We start from the raw sequence: 26,332 nt of genomic DNA on the forward strand, positions 1-26,332 counted from the left end.
CCAGTTATAATATTATTATCTCAGTTATATTTACATATATAATTTTTTTTTGTTTATTTGTGCCAGTTCAATTATTTCTTCTTTGACGACGCACAACGCTCTACAAAGTTCACGCTATTTTCTGTACATTCCATCAAAACAGCAATGGCGCCGTGCACAACAACTGAATCGAAGCAGGATAGGTGACAACATTTTTTTTCAAGATGCTGTTTCGTGTTGTTGCCCGCCTTTTAATTTTAGCATTCTTGTGTTACGTCGCTCATTCACAAGGTAGGTTTTGGAATATGGTACCTTATGTGTGTCGTAGAGCCATAAAATCAAATGATCACTGAACTGCTTTTAAAACCACAACAGAATGCTGTAATGTATGGTTACGTTATACACAAGGGGTTCGTAGTCCGCTGTAAATGCACCCCCCCCCCAATGTACCCCCACTCCTGACCTTAACTATTAACACTATCCCTACCCTCCAGCACTCCTCCAATGTAATTGTATATGCTCCCCCTAAGAACATCTATAGATATCTGATCGGGACTTGGTGAGGGATGGATGGGTGGGGGTACAAAAAGAACTCTTTCTGTTTTGACAGGTCTCCTCCACCAAGTGTGTATGATCTAAATAATACTTGATTTACTCAGCCCTTGAATGAATAAATTTATGTAAATGTTGCAACATGTTCCATAGACATGAGAGAATGCCGCCACACAACGTTTTCAAATATTGATACAAAGTATTGTGCCAGAGGCGTTATGCAGTTTAATTTTTAAAATGGCTTTAATATTGGCATAACAATCACAGTTGTATATTCATACATGTATGTATTAGTATTTTTAAATGGACAGCAAATTTTAAGAAATATGTTATTATTAATACATCAGTAAAATAAATAATACAAGTAGAGAATCAGACAGTTGTAATGTGAAACAGAATCATCCCTATATCTATCTTCCTCTTTCTGTAAGCACATGTTACAATAATTTCGTAGTCATCCAGACTTTTCAACCATCTTTTTCATGTTACAGCGTATCTTGGATTTTTATATGGCAACAAAATATTTTTTTCTCTCATATTTGTCATTTGAACCACAAACATTTACCTTTATTTCTTCTTTTTCACAGATGCTGAGTTTACTGCTACAGTCAATGTTGGTATATTGATGTTTGATTCTGCCACAAACACAACAACAGTTACCTCAATACCACAGTCTTTTACAGTCACAGAAAATGTGGACTCTGGCTTACTACCAGTGTATCTGTTGGCTTATAATGATACCATTGTTGACAACTTTCAAGGCATAGAAATTACAGATGATGTAAGTCACAACAAAACAATTGTGTAATGGGTGGATTATGTCTAGAAACTATAGAGGTACTAGTACATGTAGTGGCAATATTTGAAGGAAAAAAAGCAAAACAAATGACAAAACAATTAACAAGAGAACAAATTGTACATATTGGGGAAAAAACTATCCAGATAAAAATGAGGACATATCGAAAATGCATTAAAGATGCTGTATACTTTTTTTTGCTTTGAAACCCAAAATTCTACTTTTTTGTATTTTTCAATGCTGAACTACAAGGAGCAAACACTCAGTAGGAAAAAAAGTGAATTGGATGATTTTATAGTGTGTAAAAATACATTTTTGTTAATTAAAAACAAAAGCACATGTCATTGTTTTGAAAACTATGTTTTAATTAATCAGCCAAAAAAACATAATAGACAGATAATTTGCATAATAGTCACCATCCATAGCAAATATAAACAGTCTCTTGCATTCAGTACAAGCTCAGATAGTAGTATGAGGTACAAGTTACACTTCAATCATACACGCATTTCATTTACGATTGTCCGCAAAATTTAATTTCGTTGAAATTCTCGCTCTTCAAACAGTTGACTATGGAACAGTCTTGCAGTCGACTATGACATGGACGTAAGAAAATGCATAAGCCATTGATTCGATTATTTTTTTATCGAAAATGGCTTTCTGTGTTTACACAGAGATCACGTGACTATACACGTCCATACACACACTCTCTTGTTGATTTCCTATCCAGGTTGAAATAGGCTTTCTATCAATATATAGCCTTGTGTGTTCACTATATATTTTATATGAAAATATCAGTTTAGAAAATCAATACTAAAAACATATACAGCATCCTTAATTCATTAGGCTAAATTAAATATTTGTTTACAGGTAAAATTTTTATAGAACCCCCTCTTAAATGTTTCTCTCGCAAATTCAGAGAATATGCTCAAATATCAAAATATTAAATTAATTGGTTTTTCAGTACCTGAGATTTCTAAACTACTTCAGCCACATTGAATGCATTCAAGATTGTTGACATCCCACACAAACATTTTTTTTTGTTCACATCAGATACAGAATTATTACAGTAAAAACTATCCATGCAAAACATAGCATGAAAATCATTGTTTTCAAGTCATTTTCATTTTTTATGGAAAAATATGTTAGAAAACTTAACAATCCTTGATGTATACACAAATTCACACATCTCTGGTGATCCCAGCCAGAGGGTGGTTAACACATTGTATCAGCAAAAATTTTAACAAAACATAAACTATAGGCGTGTGGCCAAAAAAAAATGCTCTGAAATAATGCATGCAGTTGTATGTATTCTTATTACTAAACCTGCTGATGCTAGAGCATCTCATAGCATCTGTATTTATTTTCATCAAATAAAAAAAAAATTATTATCACTATTTATTGAATTGACCAAAAACTATTATTATTTGTATCATGAATTCTCTTGAAAAAAAAAAAAATTATTACTACCATGAAATAATATTTTTATGGTATAACATGGATATAGAATCATGTAACTGAACATCACTAATTGCAACATTCAGGAAAACATACTAGTATATACAATAAAAAGGCTATCAAAAGAATACAAAGTATGCACACAGGCAGTATAGTGATCAATCGTCCAAAATTGAGCAACTGATTACAAACATTAACACATTAGCAGCCATCAGTTTTATGAAAGTGAAATTTGTTTAATTATCAGTGTTTTAAAGTTCAGTATTGTGATCATTTCTCAAGGAAGGAAGAGTTTTCCACCACAGCCCAATAGATTTTTTTTCCCTACATAAACAGTGTGCATGTTGAATTTGAAATATACTTGCACCAACTTGTTGTGAAATGCACCACTTTTAAAGTTTAAATAAAATTTATGAGTTCTCGATCGATTTTTTTAGTTGTCTTACAGTTTTGGTTGAACATAATTTAGGCTTAGTGAATATAATGAGAAAATGTTGTGTTAATTTCTACATGCACAGCGTGCACATTATATTTTGAGTTTACTTGCACTAGCTAATAATCTATGTGCATAGTGCAGTGTGCACCAGAGTATTTCGACCCCTGGATAATGAACGAATTTTTCTATTCACACACTTACTTTCATTCTTTCTGCTTAGGTCATAGTGTATTGTGACATAGTAAACGAGTATTCACCTGGAGACACAGTAGTGACTTTTGAGGATACAATTTTATACAAAGGAAACATAACTGGTGAAGTACTATACAAGTATGTATATTCTGACTTCTGTTTATCACTGTGCTTATGCTCGGTTATTATCTCCCACCAAATATGTTAATTTTACCCAGAGAGTCTTGTATCCGGTACTAAATACCTCCGCTTGCAGTTTATAGCCTTTAATTATTGCTATGGTTACATAATTCATGTGCAAATTAGATTGTATTTTTTCCCTGGGTAGAATACTGCAAATTACATGTATATGCAAATTAGGCCACCTATCACATCAATCAAAGTACCACAGTCATCACGAGTACACTATTTGTTAGTTTGTTTGTCAAGCCATTAAATGAACCTATAGTGTTACTGTATTAATCAAACAACATATAATGCACACTTGAAATAGGCAAATCATTTGTTGTGTAAAAATAATATATTTTCATCCATTCAGGGAACTCGTACAATGCAACGAGATGACTGTGACGCTTTAGACATCAGATCAAATTAATATGCAAATTGGATGGAACATTTATGCCAGATACCTATAACCCTCAGTGTTGTCATTTACCTTCTGCAGAGAGTATTTTATCTTCAATTTTTATTTTGCATCAAGAAAAAGTGCAAGAAACCCCTCAACTTTGAAAATCACAGTAAATTTACCAACCGCAGTACATAATTTACCCTTGCTTTTTCGGTGTACCCTCATTTTATAAATGAGATGATATAAAAAATTAATTCTGAAAACTTGTTGATATTCTAAGCTAATCAGCTTGTTTTGATTAATGTAATGATTATGTTCATAACTACAATTTTATTTGTTTCTTAGTGTTTCAACCCAAGGACGTGCTGTTGAAGTACAGTGCACTGGTGAATACGTTAACACTCCCGGTGTTGTCAACAATGACCTTTTCAATGTAACCACATCAGCTGGCTTCCCTGGGTATGTTGTAATTCTGCTGCTTTATTATAACAAATGACAACCATAGACCCTACAATAGAGGAATAGGAAAGTGCAATTTCCTTTGATGTAATGTGGTTTTGAATCCTGTTCTGTTTGTTGTGCATAACAGCTCACTTCCTGAGCCACATTTAGACCACATCTCACCATTCATCATGAGACACTGTTAAGCACAATATACTGTGGAATACTTTATTTTCGCTGGAATTAACTTTCGTTGAAAAGGTTTTTTGGGCGTTCTGTATGGAATTTATTTTCACTGATTTTTGATGAGTTGAATGTAAAATATAGAAAAAAAAGTATATTCGCTGGTTTTTTATTTTCACAGAATTATCCCTTCAGCGAAAATAGCGAGAATAAATTCCAAGCGAAAATTAAGTATTCTACAGTATGTGAATTACGTATGGGCTTTAGTACTTGTAAGTGCATCAATAAAAAAAAATACCATGCAAAGTATTTGGCTTGACACCATAAAATGCATTTTCCTAATTATTCAGTTACCATAGTTTGATATCACTTTTATTGTTTTTGTGTCAAAATTTGAATTCAATAATGTTATAATATTGAATTAACCTTTACCCCACCAATTCCCACTTATCATCACAAATTCACGAAATAGTCTCATTTATAGGGTGCACTTTCCTTCAGAAGATTGGAACAAAAATAACCAAATTTTTTGACTAAAAACAGAAAATTGTTTCAAATGTTGTCTGTTAGCAAAATTGGGAGTGATTTCCATAAAATATTGAAGAATATAAGAAAAAAAGGTGCAGAATAATTTTGGCGAGAAAGTCTGGTGGTGAAAAGGTTAAACAAATTGTGCAATGCTTGAGTGTAACCAATGCACTGAAAATGTCATTAAAGAAATATTTATCTGTAGGTCTCAAACCTATTGATACTTCCATAACTGTAAACATCAAATAGTAATTGATTGTGTACTTCCTAGACTCTGATTCAAAAAAATTTTTATCACTAGAAAATGTGCATTATTTAAAATTATATTTCAATTCTCTTCAATTTATATTTCAGTTATGTCACAGTTCGAAAAGGTCCTATTGTTAGTTTCTGTGATGATGTCATCATTGTTCCAAATGAAGAGGAGAAGTCCACGTATACAGTGAGTTTGGTTCTTAGGTACGTACAGTAGTATATTTCATTTTGTACCAAAAATCTGAAAAATAGAGCGACTTTTCATAGTGTTATCTTCTCATAATTGCCAAGTTTCTAAACAAGTTGGTATTGATAACTAGCAAAAAAAATAGATAAAAATAAAAGTGGCTGTAATTACATGTTGTCTTGTATATATATTTATATCTTCATTTTTAATATTGTTTGCATTTATAGTGAGGTTGTAGCTGATTATAATGTGACAGTATCATGTGAGATAGTGGGCATCATAGCAGGTAAAAATAACATCATAATATCTCTGGTATACATGTAGCTTTGATCATGATTGAATAGATGTACTGAAAATAGATCTGATGTCACTCAACATAGACAATGTTTCCAACACCAATCCTCTTTTGAGGGAATTTGAACAAATCTATTGCAAGAGTAATTCAATGTCGAAATATTCAGTCTCAGAATTTTGATTTATGTCCATTTATGGCAAGAGTTCCTTTTGTACCCCCTATCCCTAATCCTAACTCTAACACTCACTCCCAGTTACCCAATTCATTTGTATATGCCTCCTCTAGATAACTATAGATGTCCTTAGGAGGGGCATGTACAATTAAATGGGGAGTGCTGGAGGGTAGGGGTAGGGGTAGGGTTAGGGATGGGGGGTACAAAAGGAACTCTTTCCCTATTTATTTATCTGAGTCTTTACTCAGACCGAAGTGCTTGCTACTGTAGAACATTGATTTCTGCATAACTTAACACTCATCATGAATGTTATCACGTTAAATCATGGATTATTCATTCATTGACATTTGAGAATGCGAGTCAAATAATATTGCCATTATTATTAGGATAAATGGTTCCTGTAAAATGTCAGAGTAGTTTCACCGTGTTGCTGAGCATAAAGTCCTTTGTGAAAATTCTATTTGTGGAACCAATGTTTTCTATACATGGAGCACAAGAACTTATTCTCTAAGTTTTATGGCAGCGAGATGTTGATGCCCACATGCTTAATATTATTAGTTGTCTATATTTCTCTTAAGTTTGGTCTAATCTGATGTTCCAATGCCTGCAGGCTTTAGTTATGTGACATTTGTTTATTTTCTTGTTTCTGATCTAGAAAACACAACTATGTTACTACGTTTTTATGATGAGACTGTGCTGGTTGGAGATAGTACAGGGGTGAAGGTAAGCATTTACAAATCACATCATGAATCTAAATGCTACATGTCGTTTGGTTTTGTGCATTTATGAAATTATTATGACACAATTGGGTGCACTGTGGCACAATAAATTTACTGATTGATTGTTTTGTAAGCTTACCACTTGACTGTGGCATTGGAGAACCAATTAATATTTTATTTTTTTTTAATTTGATTTTAGTCAATCAGTCAATTTTATTATTTCCATAGTTCCCAGAGCATTTTTTATTTGGAGCTCAATCATGGATGAATAATATTGCATAATTACCATGCTAGAGAGTAAAGCTGATAAACACATTGTTATGCAAATTAGCTATGCAGTGATGATATTTCTCTTAAAGAATATCGTATCAATTTATGGACAAGTTGGTACTATAAGTATATTTCTAAGGTGGCATGGCATGGAAGCGATACATGCATTGTAATTTGATTACCATAGCGTGGAATCTATTTTTGGTTGTTTCAGATGACGTATGACGTCATTGAGCATGGTGATCCAGTAGTAGTGGAATGTACAGCTGTATCTCATGGAGGAACCCAGTATCTTGCCATCACATCATCAGGTAAGTTTAGTTTCGTATTATTCTGTTCTATTATTCTGTCATTCCTGATTTCATCAACATCATTGCTAAATTCCTTGTGTTGTTGACCTTTTCATGGTCACCACCAGTGAAAAAAAAAGAAAAAAAGTGCAGACAAATTTGGACGAGAAAGTCTAGTGGTGAAAAGGTTAACATAATTGATTTGTTTTATTTCTGACTTTTACTCGCATTTTGAAATCGTCAATCAAAAACTATGAAACTATCATATTTTGTTTGTTTGATCCAAAATTAAATACATACTATCACTGGTACTGTAAAACCATTTATTTTCACTGCCATTTAATATCACTATTTTGATTTTTTGAACTGGGTTTCATGTTTACAAATGAGCCAGGAAAATGACGAGTCTTATTATTATTTCACATTTTCATGTGTATTTATTTTAGCAGATTTTTATTAACTGTGAAAATAGCGATCTTAAAACCCAGTAAACAAGTAATGCATTTACAGTATCTTATTGGGTTGGCAAAAAACACAGCTTTAAATACACAAGTACCTGTTTGCATCATTTCCATAACTGCTTGCAATGCATAAAGGATACACCGTGTATGCAGAACTGATGTTATTTTGTATTTGTACCTTCAGGTGACCCTGCAACATTCACCACCGATGTTGGAATGGTTCGATTGATCCCTCTAATCAATTTAGTATACAAGACGAGAATGGAGGCATACCTCGTTCTAGATGAGCCTGCCGACACTGATGTGGCTTTCACTTGCAATGTAGTTTCGGCTGCCTCAACAACAGCGGCTCGGGGTATTGCTAACAATCCTGTGTGCAATCCGATTGTATTTGAAAGACCTACGAGGGATTTCTCTGATATTTGTAAGTTATCATCGTTACCTTTATAGTGACATATTGGTAATCGTTTCACCCAATTATGTTTTAATTACATCCCCGGTCTTCATACATCTCATGAGAATTCGGAAAGTGATACAGTGAGAGAAATGAATCTTGTACATTGCCAAGATGGGGGCTGGAAATTAGAAATTCTCTACAGAACCTCTCTTTGGTAAATGTCTTACACCATAGGTATTAGATTTACCATATTTCCTAACAGCTATTACAAAAATATATTGTGTAGTCAACAAACAAACCATGTTTTAGAGTCTTAACTTAGGAAAGATCAGTCAGTGGCGTCACTGTTTCAAAGTGCATGCAAGTACCAATCAAATTGCTGATATATTGTAAAATACGTTATCTTCGCTTGGAATTAATGCCGAAGGAATAATTCAGTGAAAATAGAATCCAGCGAATATACCTTTTTTCCTATATTTTACATTCAACTTGTCAAAATCAGTGAAAATAAATTCCATACAAAACACCCAAAAAGTCTTAATAGAAAAAAAGAAAATTGTACAGGAACTTTATCTGAATGAATATTAAATATATATATTTTTTCTGGTGGGGACCAGAGAGGTAGTTCTTGCAGAACTAATCTAGTCCCTGGCCCCAGAAGTATTTTACAGTGCCAGTCTACCAGTGTGTGATATTGAAAACATGACATGGCATGTATGCTGTGTTGGCACATGTACATCATATCAGAGTTCCAATAAAAAAAAAATCTCATTTTTAGTTCATGGTTACTATAATTACACAGTATGTACAATGTCATTATGTATAGAAGTAAGGGTCATTTGAACGCTGTAATGCCAAAACTAAAGTACCAGTCTTTTTCAATTGAATTTTATAATGAATTGTAATTTATATGTACCACTATTGCTTTAATCATAATTACATTGAACAGACATTTTAAAATCTTTTTCACAATTTCTTCAGCTCCACCTTCTAATGGTACCAACGACACTTCGACTGAGGCATCGACCACTGTAGAGCAGACCACATTCAGTGCTACTGGAATGACACTCCGTTCAACCACAGCACAACCATTTCCGTTCAATGGCAGTACATCCTGGTACTTGCCAGTCAGTGAGTTTGAATTCAAAGTGAGTATGACTTGTACACACTTGAATGAGAGTGAAATTTTTTAATTAATTATACGTTTGTGATAGAAACAAATATTTAATTGTCCTCTTCTGTTCTGTATTATTTGTTCTTGTAATTATTTTATTTTGTTTTGTGACAAATAAAAGAAATAAAAACTTGCCCACACCCCCACCTCAAGTGCGCCCTCTCAAAGGTTATGAATGGGTTCATATTCATCATTTGTTGTTTGGTTGCTATACTCTGTATGTTAACATATTTGCTCTATTGGTATTAGGGCTTACCTAAATAACAGAGGCATGTTAATGGTCCAAATAAGTCATATTTGAATGATCCAATATGCAATTTTAAATAACAAAGGGATGTCGCTGGTCTAAATAAATCGTATTTGAATGATCCAATATGCAATTTTAAATAACAGAGGGATGTCGCTGGTCCAAATAAGTCATATTTGAATGATCCAATATGCAATTTTAAATAACAGAGGGATGTCGCTGGTCCAAATAAGTCATATTTGAATGATCCAATATGCAATTTTAAATAACAGAGGGATGTCGCTGGTCCAAATAAGTCATATTTGAATGATCCAATATGCAATTTTAAATAACAGAGGGATGTCGCTGGTCCAAATAAGTCATATTTGAATGATCCAATATGCAATTTTAAATAACAGAGGGATGTCGCTGGTCCAAATAAGTCATATTTGAATGATCCAATATGCAATTTTAAATAACAGAGGGATGTCGCTGGTCTAAATAAATCGTATTTGAATGATCCAATATGCAATTTTAAATAACAGAGGGATGTCGCTGGTCTAAATAAATCGTATTTGAATGATCCAATATGCAATTTTAAATAACAGAGGGATGTCGCTGGTCTAAATAAATCGTATTTGAATGATCCAATATGCAATTTTAAATAACAGAGGGATGTCGCTGGTCCAAATAAGTCATATTTGAATGATCCAATATGCAATTTTAAATAACAGAGGGATGTCGCTGGTCCAAATAAGTCATATTTGAATGATCCAATATGCAATTTTAAATAACAGAGGGATGTCGCTGGTCCAAATAAGTCATATTTGAATGATCCAATATGCAATTTTAAATAACAGAGGGATGTCGCTGGTCCAAATAAGTCATATTTGAATGATCCAATATGCAATTTTAAATAACAGAGGGATGTCGCTGGTCTAAATAAGTCATATTTGAATGATCCAATATGCAATTTTAAATGACAGAGGGATGTCGCTGGTCTAAATAAATCGTATTTGAATGATCCAATATGCAATTTTAAATAACAGAGGGATGTCGCTGGTCTAAATAAATCGTATTTGAATGATCCAATATGCAATTTTAAATGACAGAGGGATGTCGCTGGTCTAAATAAATCGTATTTGAATGATCCAATATGCAATTTTAAATGACAGAGGGATGTCGCTGGTCTAAATAAATCGTATTTGAATGATCCAATATGCAATTTTAAATGACAGAGGGATGTCGCTGGTCTAAATAAATCGTATTTGAATGATCCAATATGCAATTTTAAATAACAGAGGAATGTCGCTGGTCTAAATAAATCGTATTTGAATGATCCAATATGCAATTTTAAATAACAGAGGGATGTCGCTGGTCTAAATAAATCGTATTTGAATGATCCAATATGCAATTTTAAATAACAGAGGGATGTCGCTGGTCTAAATAAATCGTATTTGAATGATCCAATATGCAATTTTAAATAACAGAGGGATGTCGCTGGTCTAAATAAATCGTATTTGAATGATCCAATATGCAATTTTAAATAACAGAGGGATGTCGCTGGTCTAAATAAATCGTATTTGAATGATCCAATATGCAATTTTAAATAACAGAGGGATGTCGCTGGTCTAAATAAATCGTATTTGAATGATCCATGCAATTTTAAATAACAGAGGGATGTCGCTGGTCTAAATAAATCGTATTTGAATGATCCAATATGCAATTTTAAATAACAGAGGGATGTCGCTGGTCTAAATAAATCGTATTTGAATGATCCAATATGCAATTTTAAATAACAGAGGGATGTCGCTGGTCTAAATAAATCGTATTTGAATGATCCAATATGCAATTTTAAATAACAGAGGGATGTCGCTGGTCTAAATAAATCGTATTTGAATGATCCAATATGCAATTTTAAATAACAGAGGGATGTCGCTGGTCTAAATAAATCGTATTTGAATGATCCAATATGCAATTTTAAATAACAGAGGGATGTCGCTGGTCTAAATAAATCGTATTTGAATGATCCAATATGCAATTTTAAATAACAGAGGGATGTCGCTGGTCTAAATAAATCGTATTTGAATGATCCAATATGCAATTTTAAATAACAGAGGGATGTCGCTGGTCTAAATAAATCGTATTTGAATGATCCAATATGCAATTTTAAATAACAGAGGGATGTCGCTGGTCTAAATAAATCGTATTTGAATGATCCAATATGCAATTTTAAATAACAGAGGGATGTCGCTGGTCTAAATAAATCGTATTTGAATGATCCAATATGCAATTTTAAATAACAGAGGGATGTCGCTGGTCTAAATAAATCGTATTTGAATGATGCAATTTTAAATAACAGAGGGATGTCGCTGGTCTAAATAAATCGTATTTGAATAATCCAGTGTTTGATAAATGTAATCTTTGGTTTATATCAACTAACTGTGCTTATAAAAGGGGAAATACAGAATATGCATTGCACTGAACCATCTATCGAATTGTCTTAATTTTGTCAACTCTCTGAAAGCATGACAGTAGTTGTACAGAAAATGTTTAAATTCTTTGTAAACAAACAAATTGAATTTTACGCACACATGTGAATTGCATGTGGTCGATATCAAACATGGCATAGTACAATGACTGTGGCACAAATCTTTTTATTTTCTGTCAAAACATTTTAGGCAATGCTTATATAGTTTCTTTTTGTTTTTCTCTGTAAAACAGCCAGGTGATATCTACCAGACTATTGAAGTACTTCATCACAGCCCACTGAGTTTTGCCACTCAAGAGTTAGTTGTATTAACATGTTGTGCACCGTATCAGAACAATGCTAATCCAAAATATATCAACGACTCAACTGCATTGCTAATGGTGGTAGATCTCACTGAAGATATGTCTATAAATTGGACTCTATCATCAAGTAAGTTTGGTTATGACTTCTTTATTTCTAGACTCAAAACACAGGTGTGTGTGCTTGGGTTGGGCTTTCACTAACACTTAACCATTTCACAGTGGATAATGAGTTTTAGATTTGGTTACCATTCGCCAATAATGGCTAAGAGAAAGTTCAAGCCATTAATTTTCAGAAAAGTGGTCTATGTTGCCACCTAAAAAAAGGGATTATCAACTGCACAGATGCAGGAATTGAGTCCTACATTGTAAGTGACAATAACAGTGCATATTAAAAATGCAAAGGCTCATGGCTAGACGCTTGTTTGTAAACAATAACCACGCTATGTTTGTTTGCCACTAATTAACCAAGAAAATCATTGTTTAATTAGTAAATGTAAACTCAAATTTGGGATATATGGTAAAGGGATTAAATGCAATACATTGTAAGTGATTGTCCTAGGCAATTACATGTGTCATCGATCTACAAATTATGCAAACTGGTTGCCATTATATTGGAACAACCATAAAAATAAATACAGAAATCACACTGTGACATAGTGCAATTATATCCAATCATATTATTATTATCTACATCTTTGCTGCAAATTCTATCATTGCTGTTTCTAGTCTAGTTTGGCTGATTTTTGTTTTTACTTTGTTTTTTGGAGCTTCACAGCGTCCTCTGTTGATGAATTGTGTGCTGTCAAAAACGTACAAATACAATGTATTTAGCAAAAATTTAAAAAAAAAAATATTTGACCAGGATCATTCTTTTTTCATGTGAACCCTGATCTCAATGAGTAGAATATTTGGTGTGATGATATGAAAAAATTCAAAAACTATTTTGAGGTGAAAAAACAACTCGCATAGTTCTCTTCTTCTCAACATGCAGCCATTTGCATTTAAGAAAATATATAAGAAAAAAAAACGGTTGTACTCTCAACAAAATATTTATCCATGGCATTAGTATAGTACTGAACAATTAGGAAAACAATCATTGATGCATATGTATTTTCTTCAGGAAATGTAAAAATATTCATGTTGTTTTTGCCTTGGGTTCTATAGTGACCGAATTTAGGCAGAGGGTTCTCCGAACCCGCCTATTCACATAGTTCATACCCACCATAGACTCCGGTCAATCAAAATGAGGCGGAGAAAAAGCAGAGTGGATGTCCAGTCGTAATGGCTCCGCCATATAGGCTCGGTCATGTGACGTAAAGGGAAAAGAATCTTGGGGTCCTGGGGCTTTCCCTGACCTAGATTCTATCTCTCCGTCATTGGCAGAATCGCTGATAATGCCTACAGTTCAAAATAGTCATTTTGACTGACCGGAGCCTATGGTCGATAATTGAACGTAGTGAATTTCATCATATTAATGGGATAGTATTGTCCTATTATAAACATTGAGAATTTGTCACCCACAATGCATTGGACATATGCTCAGTAATCATAAATGCACATTTTTCATGAGATCATTCTTTGTAAAAAAAAGTTTCACAATAATTATTTACAGCTGACCCAACCTTAGAAACTGAAATCCCGAACACAGCTTACGTGGAACTAGCTCCTTGTGCTTGTGACATGACAGCTGGTCATTGTGATACTGGATGTTGTTGTGATGTGGTAAGTAAAACCTATACAGTATTACATGTACATATATAGCACCCTCTTGTGGCATTTAAAGTGCTATAGTTATTGTGCAGTATATATTTGAATTACATAAAAACAAACAATGTGTTTTACATGCGTTGTGCATGTCTGTATGGGTTCCATATCGCTATAGTGCTCATACCACTAATTGAAACTCCATAGACGACAATGTTAACATATGACGAGATTGCTATATGAAAATTATGAACAAAGTTGAAAACATGGCTCAAAAATGGGAAATCAACATGCCAGTAATCAACCACATGAAAAAAAATAACATTTTGGCCAGCTCAAACTCTTGCGAATCTCAGGTAAACAAGGCACACCTACTGTATTTGGATTGCATCTAGAGAAATCACTGGAAAAACTCTAAGATTAGAACATCCAAATACACACAGAATAAACCTACAGGTACACAGCCGCTAAGTAGTAAACAAAAGACCACATGTTGGTCTCACCTTTGATTCAGGTGATCATGCCCTCAAACAGGGAGCACCTGAGAAAAAAAATATTTAAATAATTTCATTGGTTCTTGCAAGTGATTGATTGGGTTGATTAGTGGCATGAGACCTGTAGTTCCCCAAATCAAATTTTCTTTGTTTAGAATAACTTTCAAAATACCTCCTCAATTCAAGACCAGCTAAATAGATTGAATTCTCCTTTTGGGATGTTTGACGAATGTTTATAATTGGCTATATCTTGCAGGATTGCACTGACTCAGAGTTAGAAACCTTCTCTGCTTGTATTCCTGGCCTTCCTGGTGGACAAGACGAAGAGCGATATCAATACACCTGTGAAAACGTCAATGTCTATACATCAGACTGGCATCCTTTACTTTGTATTGAAATTACAAGTACTCCGTACCTGGGTTTGTACTATGATACTAAGCTGGGTGTACGTGATATTGGATCTTATCGAGATACTCTAGCAGACTCTGACCATGATGGTTACAGTTACGCCGATCCTGGTAGGCGTTACGGACAGGAAGTACACCCGGACTTAGCAACAGAAGGGTATAAACAAGGAATTGCTGTTAAAACAAGGTATCCTATGACTAGCAATGAGGGTTTCTTGTCTCTACCGATGCCTAGTTCTAACACCCATGATTGTACTTGGATGTCCCCGATACGGTATTTGGTTGACGCTAATTCATCATGTGTACAGCTGCCTTTACAGTCGCTCTGCACCTCAAGTTCAATGTTAAGCGCACAGATGTATGTGATATCAACCAATGTAGATCAGCCACCATGTCCTACAGTAACCAAAGTCATTAGTGAACATGGAACAACTGATGCTGCTCCAGTGACAACTAAATATTACTGTACCGATGATGTTACGGCATTCCAACAATCAGACTTGACAACAAGAGAGATTTTTCCGAGATTTGAGCCTTCGTTCTTCCCAGATAACAACACTGACAGCAGTCGGATTGATTTATCTCAATTATCCCGTTGCCCCTGGGATGATGGATACACTTACCCACCAGCTCCGGAATATGACTTTGATTCGTTCATCTGCAGCTATGCTGTACTTAGTGCTCAATACAACATTAGATGGAAGGGCACCGCAATCGTTCTTTTGGAAGCAACTTATATTCTTGGAAACATAACTCTGGATCTTGACCCGGAAATAGAGCCAGAAGAAAGTCCAGAATACGTACCTGCTCCTCCAGATCTTATTCCCACACCAACCGCTTCACTCACGACTAGAGATGTTGATTTGAATGTGACAACACCAGATATCACAACAGATAGTGCTACAACCAGTCCTCCACTCCCGCCTTCAACAGTTCCACCAACCACGCAACAGGCCACTACTGAATCAGCAAATGCAACCGAAACCCCTATCACCGCACCCCCGACTACTAAGGTACCAGACGTGACAACTTCTGGCTTTCCATCGTTCACTCAGTTCTTCTCTGTCTATTATACATACCAGAACGAGCTTCAAGATGAAAATGAAGACGGGGTTCTCGAACAGGCTGAAATTACTGAGAGATCTGGAAATCCAGGCTATATACTTGGGAAATTGGTTCTGACAGGGAGAGGTATTTATGAGCAGCCATCGATAGTGGAAAACATCACGTATCCCGTAGAATTCAACTGTACCGGTAATTCTACTATTGATCCACCTGAATGCAATGAGACGATCGCTACAACTATGAGTCCTATAGGAACTGAGACACCTGAGGGAGGTTACATTATCACTAACACATCAGATCAATACAGACTCAAACTGTGGAATCCAGGTATGTGCTCTGTCAGTTTCCACAATAAATCTTTGTTATATTTCTCTCATTTGATTGTTAATTTGAGACCAAATGGACATCATTTTCCATCAGTTATAGATGTTGATCAACATTTAAAAAAAAATTGAAGTTTAGAATATGTTTATTTTATGAAAAATGCCAAAATTCAAACTGCTAAATGAGCAGAAACTAAGCAGAAGCTGAATTGTTTTCTGTTTTTCTTCTTTTTATAAAATAAATAGTTTTATCGTACTAACTCCTGATTATATACTCTACCGGTACTCATGCTTATTCACATATTTTTAAAATTTTTTTTGGGGGGGGGGGGGGTCCTGACAAGGATGGACAAAAAAATAAAAGACACCAGGTTTTTTAGCTCCGCTGTCGACTTTGTCGAGCGGAACTTATCATATGAGTGATTGTCCGTCGTCGTCGTCGTCCGTGTCAATGTTTTACTTTTTTGACTTCTTCTTGAAAACTACAAGCCTGAATGCTTTGATACTTGGTGTATATGTACCTTGGGTAGACCTCTCTTAGGTTTGTTCATTCATGTTGATATCTTCAATTCTCTAATTTTGGTGAATATTTTTGTCATTTTTGGTAAAAAGTGATATTTTCGACTTCTTGTTAAAAACCGCAATTGCTTTGATATCACATATATAGGTACTACATGTGGACCTCTCTCAGATTTGTTCATTTTGTAATGATATCTTTAATTCTCTAATTTTGGTGAATATTTTTATCATTTTTGGTAAAAAGTGATATTTTCGACTTCTTGTTAAAAACCGCAAGTGCAATTGCTTTGATATTACATATATAGGTACTACATGTGGACCTCTCTCAGATTTGTTCATTTTGTAATGATATCTTTAATTCTCTAATTTTGGTGAATATTTTTGTCATTTTTGGTAAAAAGTGATATTTTCGACTTCTTGTTAAAAACCGCAATTGCTTTGATATCACATATATAGGTACTACATGTGGACCTCTCTCAGATTTGTTCATTTTGTGATGATATCTTTAATTCTCTAATTTTGGTGAATATTTTTATCATTTTTGGTAAAAAGTGATATTTTCGACTTCTTGTTAAAAACCGCAAGTGCAATTGCTTTGATATTACATATATAGGTACTACATGTGGACCTCTCTCAGATTTGTTCATTTTGTAATGATATCTTTAATTCTCTAATTTTGGTGAATATTTTTGTCATTTTTGGTAAAAAGTGATATTTTCGACTTCTTGTTAAAAACCGCAAGTGCAATTGCTTTGATATTACATATATAGGTACTACATGTGGACCTCTCTCAGATTTGTTCATTTTGTAATGATATCTTTAATTCTCTAATTTTGGTGAATATTTTGTCATTTTTGGTAAAAAGTGATATTTTCGACTTCTTGTTAAAAACCGCAAGTGCAATTGCTTTGATATTACATATATAGGTACTACATGTGGACCTCTCTCAGAATTGTTCATTTTGTAATGATATCTTTAATTCTCTAATTTTGGTGAATATTTTTATCATTTTTGGTAAAAAGTGATATTTTCGACTTCTTGTTAAAAACCGCAAGTCCAATTGCTTTGATGCTACATATATAGGTACTACATGTGGACCTCTCTCAGATTTGTTCATTTTGTGATGATATCTTCAATTCTCTAATTTTGGCGAATATTTTTGTAATTTTTGGTAAAAAGTGATATTTTCGACTTCTTGTTAAAAACCACAAGTCCGATTGCTTTGATATTACATATATAGGTACTACATGTGGACCTCTCTCAGATTTGTTCATTTTGTAATGATATCTTTAATTCTCTAATTTTGGTGAATATTTTTGTCATTTTTGGTAAAAAGTGATATTTTTGACTTCTTGTTAAAAACCGCAAGTGCAATTGCTTTGATATTACATATATAGGTACTACATGTGGACCTCTCTCAGAATTGTTCATTTTGTAATGATATCTTTAATTCTCTAATTTTGGTGAATATTTTTATCATTTTTGGTAAAAAGTGATATTTTCGACTTCTTGTTAAAAACCGCAAGTCCAATTGCTTTGATGCTACATATATAGGTACTACATGTGGACCTCTCTCAGATTTGTTCATTTTGTAATGATATCTTTAATTCTCTAATTTTGGTGAATATTTTTGTCATTTTTGGTAAAAAGTGATATTTTCGACTTCTTGTTAAAAACCGCAAGTGCAATTGCTTTGATATTACATATATAGGTACTACATGTGGACCTCTCTCAGATTTGTTCATTTTGTAATGATATCTTTAATTCTCTAATTTTGGTGAATATTTTTGTCATTTTTGGTAAAAAGTGATATTTTCGACTTCTTGTTAAAAACCGCAAGTGCAATTGCTTTGATATTACATATATAGGTACTACATGTGGACCTCTCTCAGAATTGTTCATTTTGTAATGATATCTTTAATTCTCTAATTTTGGTGAATATTTTTATCATTTTTGGTAAAAAGTGATATTTTCGACTTCTTGTTAAAAACCGCAAGTGCAATTGCTTTGATATTACATATATAGGTACTACATGTGGACCTCTCTCAGATTTGTTCATTTTGTAATGATATCTTCAATTCTCTAATTTTGGTGAATATTTTAGTCATTTTTGGTAGAAAGTGATATTTTCGACTTCTTGTTAAAAACTGTAAGTCCGATTGCTTTGATACTATACATATTGTTCATTTTTTGATGATGTCTTCAGTTCTTTAATTGAAATGTGCATTTCTAACAGCGAAGCTATCTCAGCCGATAGGCTGCTTGTTTAGGATTTTTACATTCAAAGTACCAGTAGTGTATTTCATGTGAGAGAAGTAGAAGGGTGGTGCCAAAAATCTTCTCTGTCCTGCCTGTAAATATTCAACATATTCAACCTGTCTCGTTTTGTCATTGTCACACTGCTCAGTTTTCACATTTCTTGCCTACAGGTGCTGGCAGCTTATGTGATGAGTCAGACTATATGGACGTGTATTTTGGTCAGGACGTTGCCAGTGGCTGTCTCATACGACTGGGATGGACACAGTTTCAGAACTGTTCAGAACTCAGGTATGAAAGGCAATCTGGAATTTATGTGAGATTTTAATCACATCCTTGTTTGAGACAAAAATTGAGAACTTAAAGAGGTTCAAGTCAAATTGAAGCCAAATTATATGTCATGTTCATCATATTTTCATTATTACGAGTTCATACCATCAGAATACTAAAAAAAAGGGTTACCATATGATTTTGGGAGATACATGAATCTGAAATATCGTGAAAAATTATCATTTTTACAATGGTTTCTATGGTGAGATTATTTATTCATATCTCACAGTTTTGCTCAATGACATAAGATGAAAAGGTCATATATTATTGATATGAAATCTAACAATGTGAAATCATTTCAAAAAATTAAAATGTATTATGGTGAGTTTCCAAGGTGGTACTAGTTTTGAAACTTTCAATTCATACTCACATTGTGTACTTATCACAAACCTCACCTTGACTTCCCGGTGAACACTTTAAAAGTTGTAACATAAAATATGATTGACTTTATGCAGGTTGTAATTGATGTCAAAATCTCATACATGTACAATAACAAACTCTCATACTATTAATAATATGATTTTAACAAGTATTGCTTGTATTCCTTCATTTAATTTCTAGGTACTTGATGGAACAACAACTGCAGCAGTTATTTCCAGGAGATAATATCGGTAAAAGAGGCAATGCTGATGTTAACGTGGAAGATGAATGGGCTACGATATTTAAGTAAGTCGTACACCACTTTCCTTCTTTCACAAAGTCAACTTTTGTTGTTTTTCAAAAAATAAACCTGATAATTCACATTATGACATCATGTGATTAATTATTCATGAAAACATGTGATTCAGACAAACAAATGAGTAAACAAAAACTAAAATTGCAACAAACATATCTATAACTGATGGTGATGGTGAAATAATTTCTCCACGTTTCTATTCAGGCAATAAATATTAAATAATTGAAATTCAAACGAGTCACCAAAAACTTGCAGCGATGTAACATAGAAGGTTATTACTGTTCATGCACATTGCCCACATGTAATCTCGTTCATATGCTTCGCCACGTTCTATGATTACGTCAGTTCTAGTTTTAGTACAAGTACGACAAACACTATGCAGTATTTTGAATTCATTGGGAATCATACTAACTCTGCTACTCATTTTTTCTTCTCATTATAGTCCAGTAGATAACCCCTACGTGCCTGTAGAACCTTCTACAGATGTACCCACTGCAGAACCCACTAGCACTCTACCTCCTGGGAAAGATATCTATTACCCAGAACCGATATCCAACACTGATGAGATTATTGGTACATGTTATGACATTCCTACTGGTATTAATATTGAAATCCTGACGGCCGTAGCGGGACAGTTTCGTGGGATGCAGCAATTGGAGATAGTATCTGCCCGAGTGAAGTATGTGTAGCACATGATCACTTTCATCTGAAAAGTACAAGTTTAAATTGAGAGATTGTCTGTAACAATATGTTATCTATACATAAATAGTAGATTTGTTAAAATATAAAATATGTTTTTGTGCAAGATAAAACATTTTTCTCTTCAATTCTAAATCAAAATAAAATAAAAACATTGAATGTTGTCAATTTCAGGATGTTGAAGTGTTTTCACACAGTTATTTGTAGGTTAAAGTTTGATCATTTTTTGTCATGAAATTATGGTCACTATTATCAGTGGTTGCATTTATGCTGAAAATAATGCACATTTAGCAGAAAAAAGAAGAGTATTGGAACTTTTTACAGTTATGATATAACGTTGTTCATTATTGGAAGTTTTCTCACCTGTGGCTCTCTTATTATCTCGCTTAGATTCTCCTTATCCAATATGACACTGTGGGGACTTCATTATTATTAATATGCATAATAGTGTAAGGAAGCACTGTGAGATATTTTAAAACTTGTATAATTTTTTCATTCATTCATGTTCATATTTCTCAATCTTTTTTGCAGCTACACCAGATCAACAATGAGGCTCAACTGTATTGGTCCAAATGGAGTCAGTTGCTATGGTGAATATGCTTCATCCTATAACTTCACTGATGAGGAACCCGTTCAAGCGTTCCTCGTTTCAAGTACAGTTACGTTCATTTCAGTTCCAGCTGTAGAACCTGAAGCTCCAGCATCGTAAGTTTTGACTTGAACTCACACTGTTTTCACTACAATCTTGAAAGAAATATTGCTTAGAATGTGGGGGGAAAAAAACTTATCGCAGATACCTAATATTTTTTTGATTTTCTCTTTTACAGGTACTATGTAAATGACACCAATGTTTGCAAATATGATACGTGTGCGTGGGAAGCCTTTTATCCAATGACGGTGCACAACAAGGGTGGCTACTACCAACAAAACTTGGCGTATGGATTGTTTCTCATCTTGCTCATACTTGTGTGTTTTTATATCAGCAAACCATGGTGGTAGCGTTCTCATGGTGATATGTAAAGAAAAAAACTTTCCAGTTTCAATCTAAGACATGAAATATTGTTAAAAATGTACAAATTTTGTTCAGGTGTTGTTATTTTACAAATCTTGCAGTGTGCATGTTCAATAATGACCTCAATGAAAGGTAGCTGTATCAAGATATTGAGTAAGCTGGGTAGGCGTTTCTGATTGTCCCCCTAGTTTGCTTTTGCAAATTGTACACTTTGAATGTACTAACACGATTTGATGCCGTTGTTAACTTTAAGATAGTTTGCGCCTAATTCAAATTTTACTCTACATGCATGCCACTGCACATATATGCAATGCATTGTGGGTCAGAACCTCTCCTTGTATACAACAGAAAACTAGTATCACCTTGAAAACTCACTGAATTATATGTAAATTTTTTGAAATGATTTCAAAATGTTAGATTACAAAAAAAAGCTAGGCTTCAAAACAAAAACCCAGGCATAATTATTTCACTAAATTATGGATATGCATATCAATATAATTTAATATAATTAAAAAAAAAAGTATTGTAATTATTTATCTGCCATGGATTCAGTATTTCATATTTTTATAACAGCATCCAACCTTAATTATGACCAAGTGACAACAAACTGGAGATTTCGGTCTCTTGTAACATCAAATATGTACAGAACAGGACTGTACCGGTGTCAGTTAGGATCCAGGAGTTCTTGACAAATATTGCCATATTGAGGGCATAATACCAAAAAAAGAATGACAAAATGTGTGAAAATGGATTAACTAGTGAACAAGTCTTGGAAGGTTTAAAGCAGGAGGGTTGTCACCTGTGTGTGCGCGGGAATTGATTCCCAACGATAATAACACACTAAAAATGCAAAGGCTCATGGGTAGACGCTTGTAATCAATGACATGCTACGGCCATCTGACATATGCGCAGGTGACGACTCCCCCGCTTTAAGTCATATTTATTTATGAGTTTTGTTTTTACCCGACAACTTTTGTAAATATCGTTGTAATTATTTTAAACTTCATGTAATTAAGTTTTCCAAGAATTGAACATTTTTTGTAGATAAAAAAACTGTATTTATTTCGAAATGCCATGGTATACTTTATTTTCACTTTTAATTATTTTTTGTTGCTAAGATAAGTCAGTTAAAGTAAAATCACCCTCCCCCTGCTTATTTGCATGTACCTTTAATATGACAAATCATTGAGAATAATCTATCACAATTTGCAGTTTTCCGTACCGTATAACTGTGTATCTTATGAATACAATCAGCATACTTACCTAATTTGCATGCAATCCCTTTTTATATAATCATCTTGGTTGCTGCTTCAACACAGATGGCGCTAATTCATGTCATTACCATGGTATCAAAAGGTCACACCTCCTGGATAAGATTTTTTAGGGGTAAATTTATGTATAGTCCTTGTATTTTTTAAATTGCTCATAAATTTGTAAATAAATAAAAAAAAAATACTTATTAAATTTTGGGGCCTGGGACAAGTATGTATAATATGGAACACAGTTCAATGTATTTTAATAGTGATAGTTATTTATTGTGAATTTATTTTTGTGATTTTCAGAAAAAAAACACTGATTTTGGTGCCAATAGGATAATTTTTTTTGTTGGTGTTGATTTGGTGATTTTCTCGAAGTTTTTTTTTTTGGGGGGGGGGGGGGTGGCTATGAGAAAATCTTTTTTTAAGCTTTAAGCTAAAAAGAATTGTTTCTGGTCCTGAGATCCTCACAGAAAATAATGTGCTGATTCTTTTCTTGTTTTTCTTTTATTTTTACAAAATTTTGACAGAAACCAGAAAAAAAAGTTGTGAACTGATGTGTTTATTGACCAGGGGGCTAATGCATTGAATGCTATATTTTTTGGCATCAGATTTTAATGCAACAATTTGTACATATTTTTGACATCAATTTTGGACCAAATGTTACAGTAATTTTTCATTGTCTGAAGGTTTTTGAATAAATAAACAATTATGTTACTGGGAAAGGTGAAATACCAGTAGTTGACTTTGGCATTCAAAGAGTTATAACTCTCATGGCTTGTATTGATAATTTAAGATTTTGTATATATTGTCGCCATCACATGGACCATGGTTCTCTGAAACAAATTCATCTATCTAGGATACAATGTAGGTTAAGACAGACCGTCATTGGATTCCTTGTCTAGCAATACTGAATATATTCTCTGGGTATCAATGTCATCTAATCAAGTACTTTTAATATCTCTAATTTTCATTCTGTAAATTAGTTTTCAAACCTAATATTTGTACATGATTCAAGTAGCACTTTTATAATTATATCATTATTTTTATAAAATTGTTAGTTTTAGAATATTGGGTTTTATACTAAGTCAATGATTATGGAATACTTTTGAATAAAGAAAGGAAGTTTGTAAATATTTGATTATATTGCAAATAAAATTAGTTTTTCAGAAATACGGAATTCAAATTATTGTTATGTACAGTAGTCATAACAGTTTTTAACTGATATCGATATTCTATTTGTTTGCAAAACAGTGAGTCTATATTGCAATACTGTTGGTTGGGTTGCTTTTTTGTTCAAAGTTAAGGATTGGATAAAGACAGTTATAGCAATCTACCTACAAACAAGAATGTGAGTGTAGGTTTCAATGTGGCTGAATGAAGATGCAACGGACCAGACTTTCAATTTCGCTAAAGATGCTCTCCATCATGTGCATCAAAATGTCTAGAAAAATGAGGCAGTATTCAGTGAAGCTAACAAATTGGCTAATTTTCAATTTCTGTCTGCATTGAGGAAAGGTTGTGCTCATGTGAGAATTGAATTCATTCATTTGGAATTGAATTAAAATTTGCACAATAAACATATACACTAGTTAAGTGCACACTGCCACAACCATGTAAAGAGTTTTCACATAAAAAGAACTTAAAGAGGTCGGTTCTTACCTTATTACAGGAGTTGAAACACAAGAGTAATCCACTGAACATTATTAATGTGTATGCAGCGCCCTCAGGTGGTGAATACTTTTGTTCCTTTGTTTGATTTATCTTTATTTGAGCATTTGGTAGAAAAACATAAAAATGAATATTTTCAGTTCTGTTTCCATGACAACTATTTCATGAACATGGATGGTACCAGTACATGTATGCTTCCTATTTCTAAACTTTCAGCCAATTTGAAGTTCAACTTTTGAAGTTATAGATGAAATTATTTTCTCAATTTCTGACAACAGATTCTATGATGTCATACTTTACCCATAATTCTTTGCTTGAAAATCAAGATGGCTGACTACATAATACAGATGAAAAGTGATATTAAAAAACTGTAAATTGCATTCTCCTACATTTGTGGAGCTTTTTCTTCAGAGGTCATTATGTTGTTTGGATTAATGTTTCCTTTAAATGGGTCATGTCAAAATGTTGAAGTCTTATTCGTACATGCACATTATTTCCTATGTACACTAGTTATTTTCGTAATTCCAAAAATATATACTCTGTTGAGTATGACGGTGTAATTTAAATATTCACACCTGCAAAGTGATTGACTTTATTTTTAATTTGTTTACTACTTTTGAGCAGATTGTGTGGTTGGTAATGGCATTAAGTCCCGATTTGTTTCCTAGTTTGTATGGAAAAATAGGTGTCATCACCTGCTGAAAACCAGGTCTAAGATCTGTTTCAACGGTAACATCAATGGAGATGTCCCCGCCATTAGTGCGACAAAGGCCAGTGTACATATCGTTACTGAGGGTTTACACAGTGACCAGGAATTTAGAACGACGGTTGTGTAAGGCAGAGGCAAATAATGTGTAACATTTGATTGAAATAGTAAATACGCCAGAACCATCTTTTAGTCCTATTAATGAGAAGAGAGGGCCTGATGTGTTTGTGGACTAAAAGAATGTGTAACAGATTAAAGAGACATATTCTATGAGTCCACACTTGGCCCAGTCACAAGTATGACACTGACATGGAAGGATCACCCCGATGCCATAGACAGCAGTGTTTAGGGGATGGACAGTCAAAGGACAGTAGGACTTTCAAGTTCGGTAGATTTACTCGCGTTTTCAGAGGGCGCCGTCCTTCAAACTGGTTGGAATTGAGGACTATAAATAAGTCAGTTTGTGGTGTGCTCTAGGCCTACTTCCGTAGTTGGAATATATGGATGTGTGATATTTCTACCTGTATTTTCATGGTCGGGCCTGACTTTTCGACCTCCAGTTTTAAGATTTTCGGCCATTTTAACATCATTTAGGATTTTTTGGCGAAAAACATTAATTTTTGAGTCAAAGATCGTTCCAACGTCAATTTGTGTTGGCCAGTTGCGGAGCATTCCCACCCAAAATCCAGACGAGTACCACCCGGACTAAGGCTAAATTGCAACTGATCTTTGGCGAAATTGACAATAGTGAATCACTGTGGTGAATCACTACAACATAGTATGTTTGGTGAGTTGATAACTGGTCGCCGTCTGCAATTTGCAGAAGAGGGTCGTTTGCTGATACA

The 26,332-nt window shown here is 33.8% G+C and overlaps 1 protein-coding gene across 1 annotated transcript; it reads left to right on the forward strand.

Annotated features, from left to right (window-relative positions):
• The first annotated feature begins 136 nt into the window (after positions 1 to 136).
• Positions 137 to 24,283, forward strand: LOC100372782 (uncharacterized). Its single transcript, XM_085491255.1, has 18 exons — positions 137 to 270; positions 1,119 to 1,312; positions 3,439 to 3,548; positions 4,324 to 4,437; positions 5,485 to 5,589; positions 5,800 to 5,858; positions 6,695 to 6,762; positions 7,243 to 7,339; positions 7,964 to 8,203; positions 9,158 to 9,324; positions 12,301 to 12,496; positions 13,982 to 14,091; positions 14,824 to 16,366; positions 19,311 to 19,428; positions 20,029 to 20,133; positions 20,586 to 20,822; positions 21,374 to 21,547; positions 21,670 to 24,283. Exons 1-18 carry the CDS (start codon positions 204 to 206, stop codon positions 21,839 to 21,841), a joined length of 3,876 nt encoding a protein of 1,291 aa, XP_085347381.1. The 5' UTR covers positions 137 to 203; the 3' UTR covers positions 21,842 to 24,283.
• The last annotated feature ends 2,049 nt before the right edge of the window (positions 24,284 to 26,332 follow it).

Source organism: Saccoglossus kowalevskii, chromosome 16, assembly GCF_978046115.1.
Source record: "Saccoglossus kowalevskii chromosome 16, keSacKowa6.1, whole genome shotgun sequence".
Classification (NCBI taxonomy): Eukaryota; Metazoa; Hemichordata; class Enteropneusta; family Harrimaniidae; genus Saccoglossus; species Saccoglossus kowalevskii.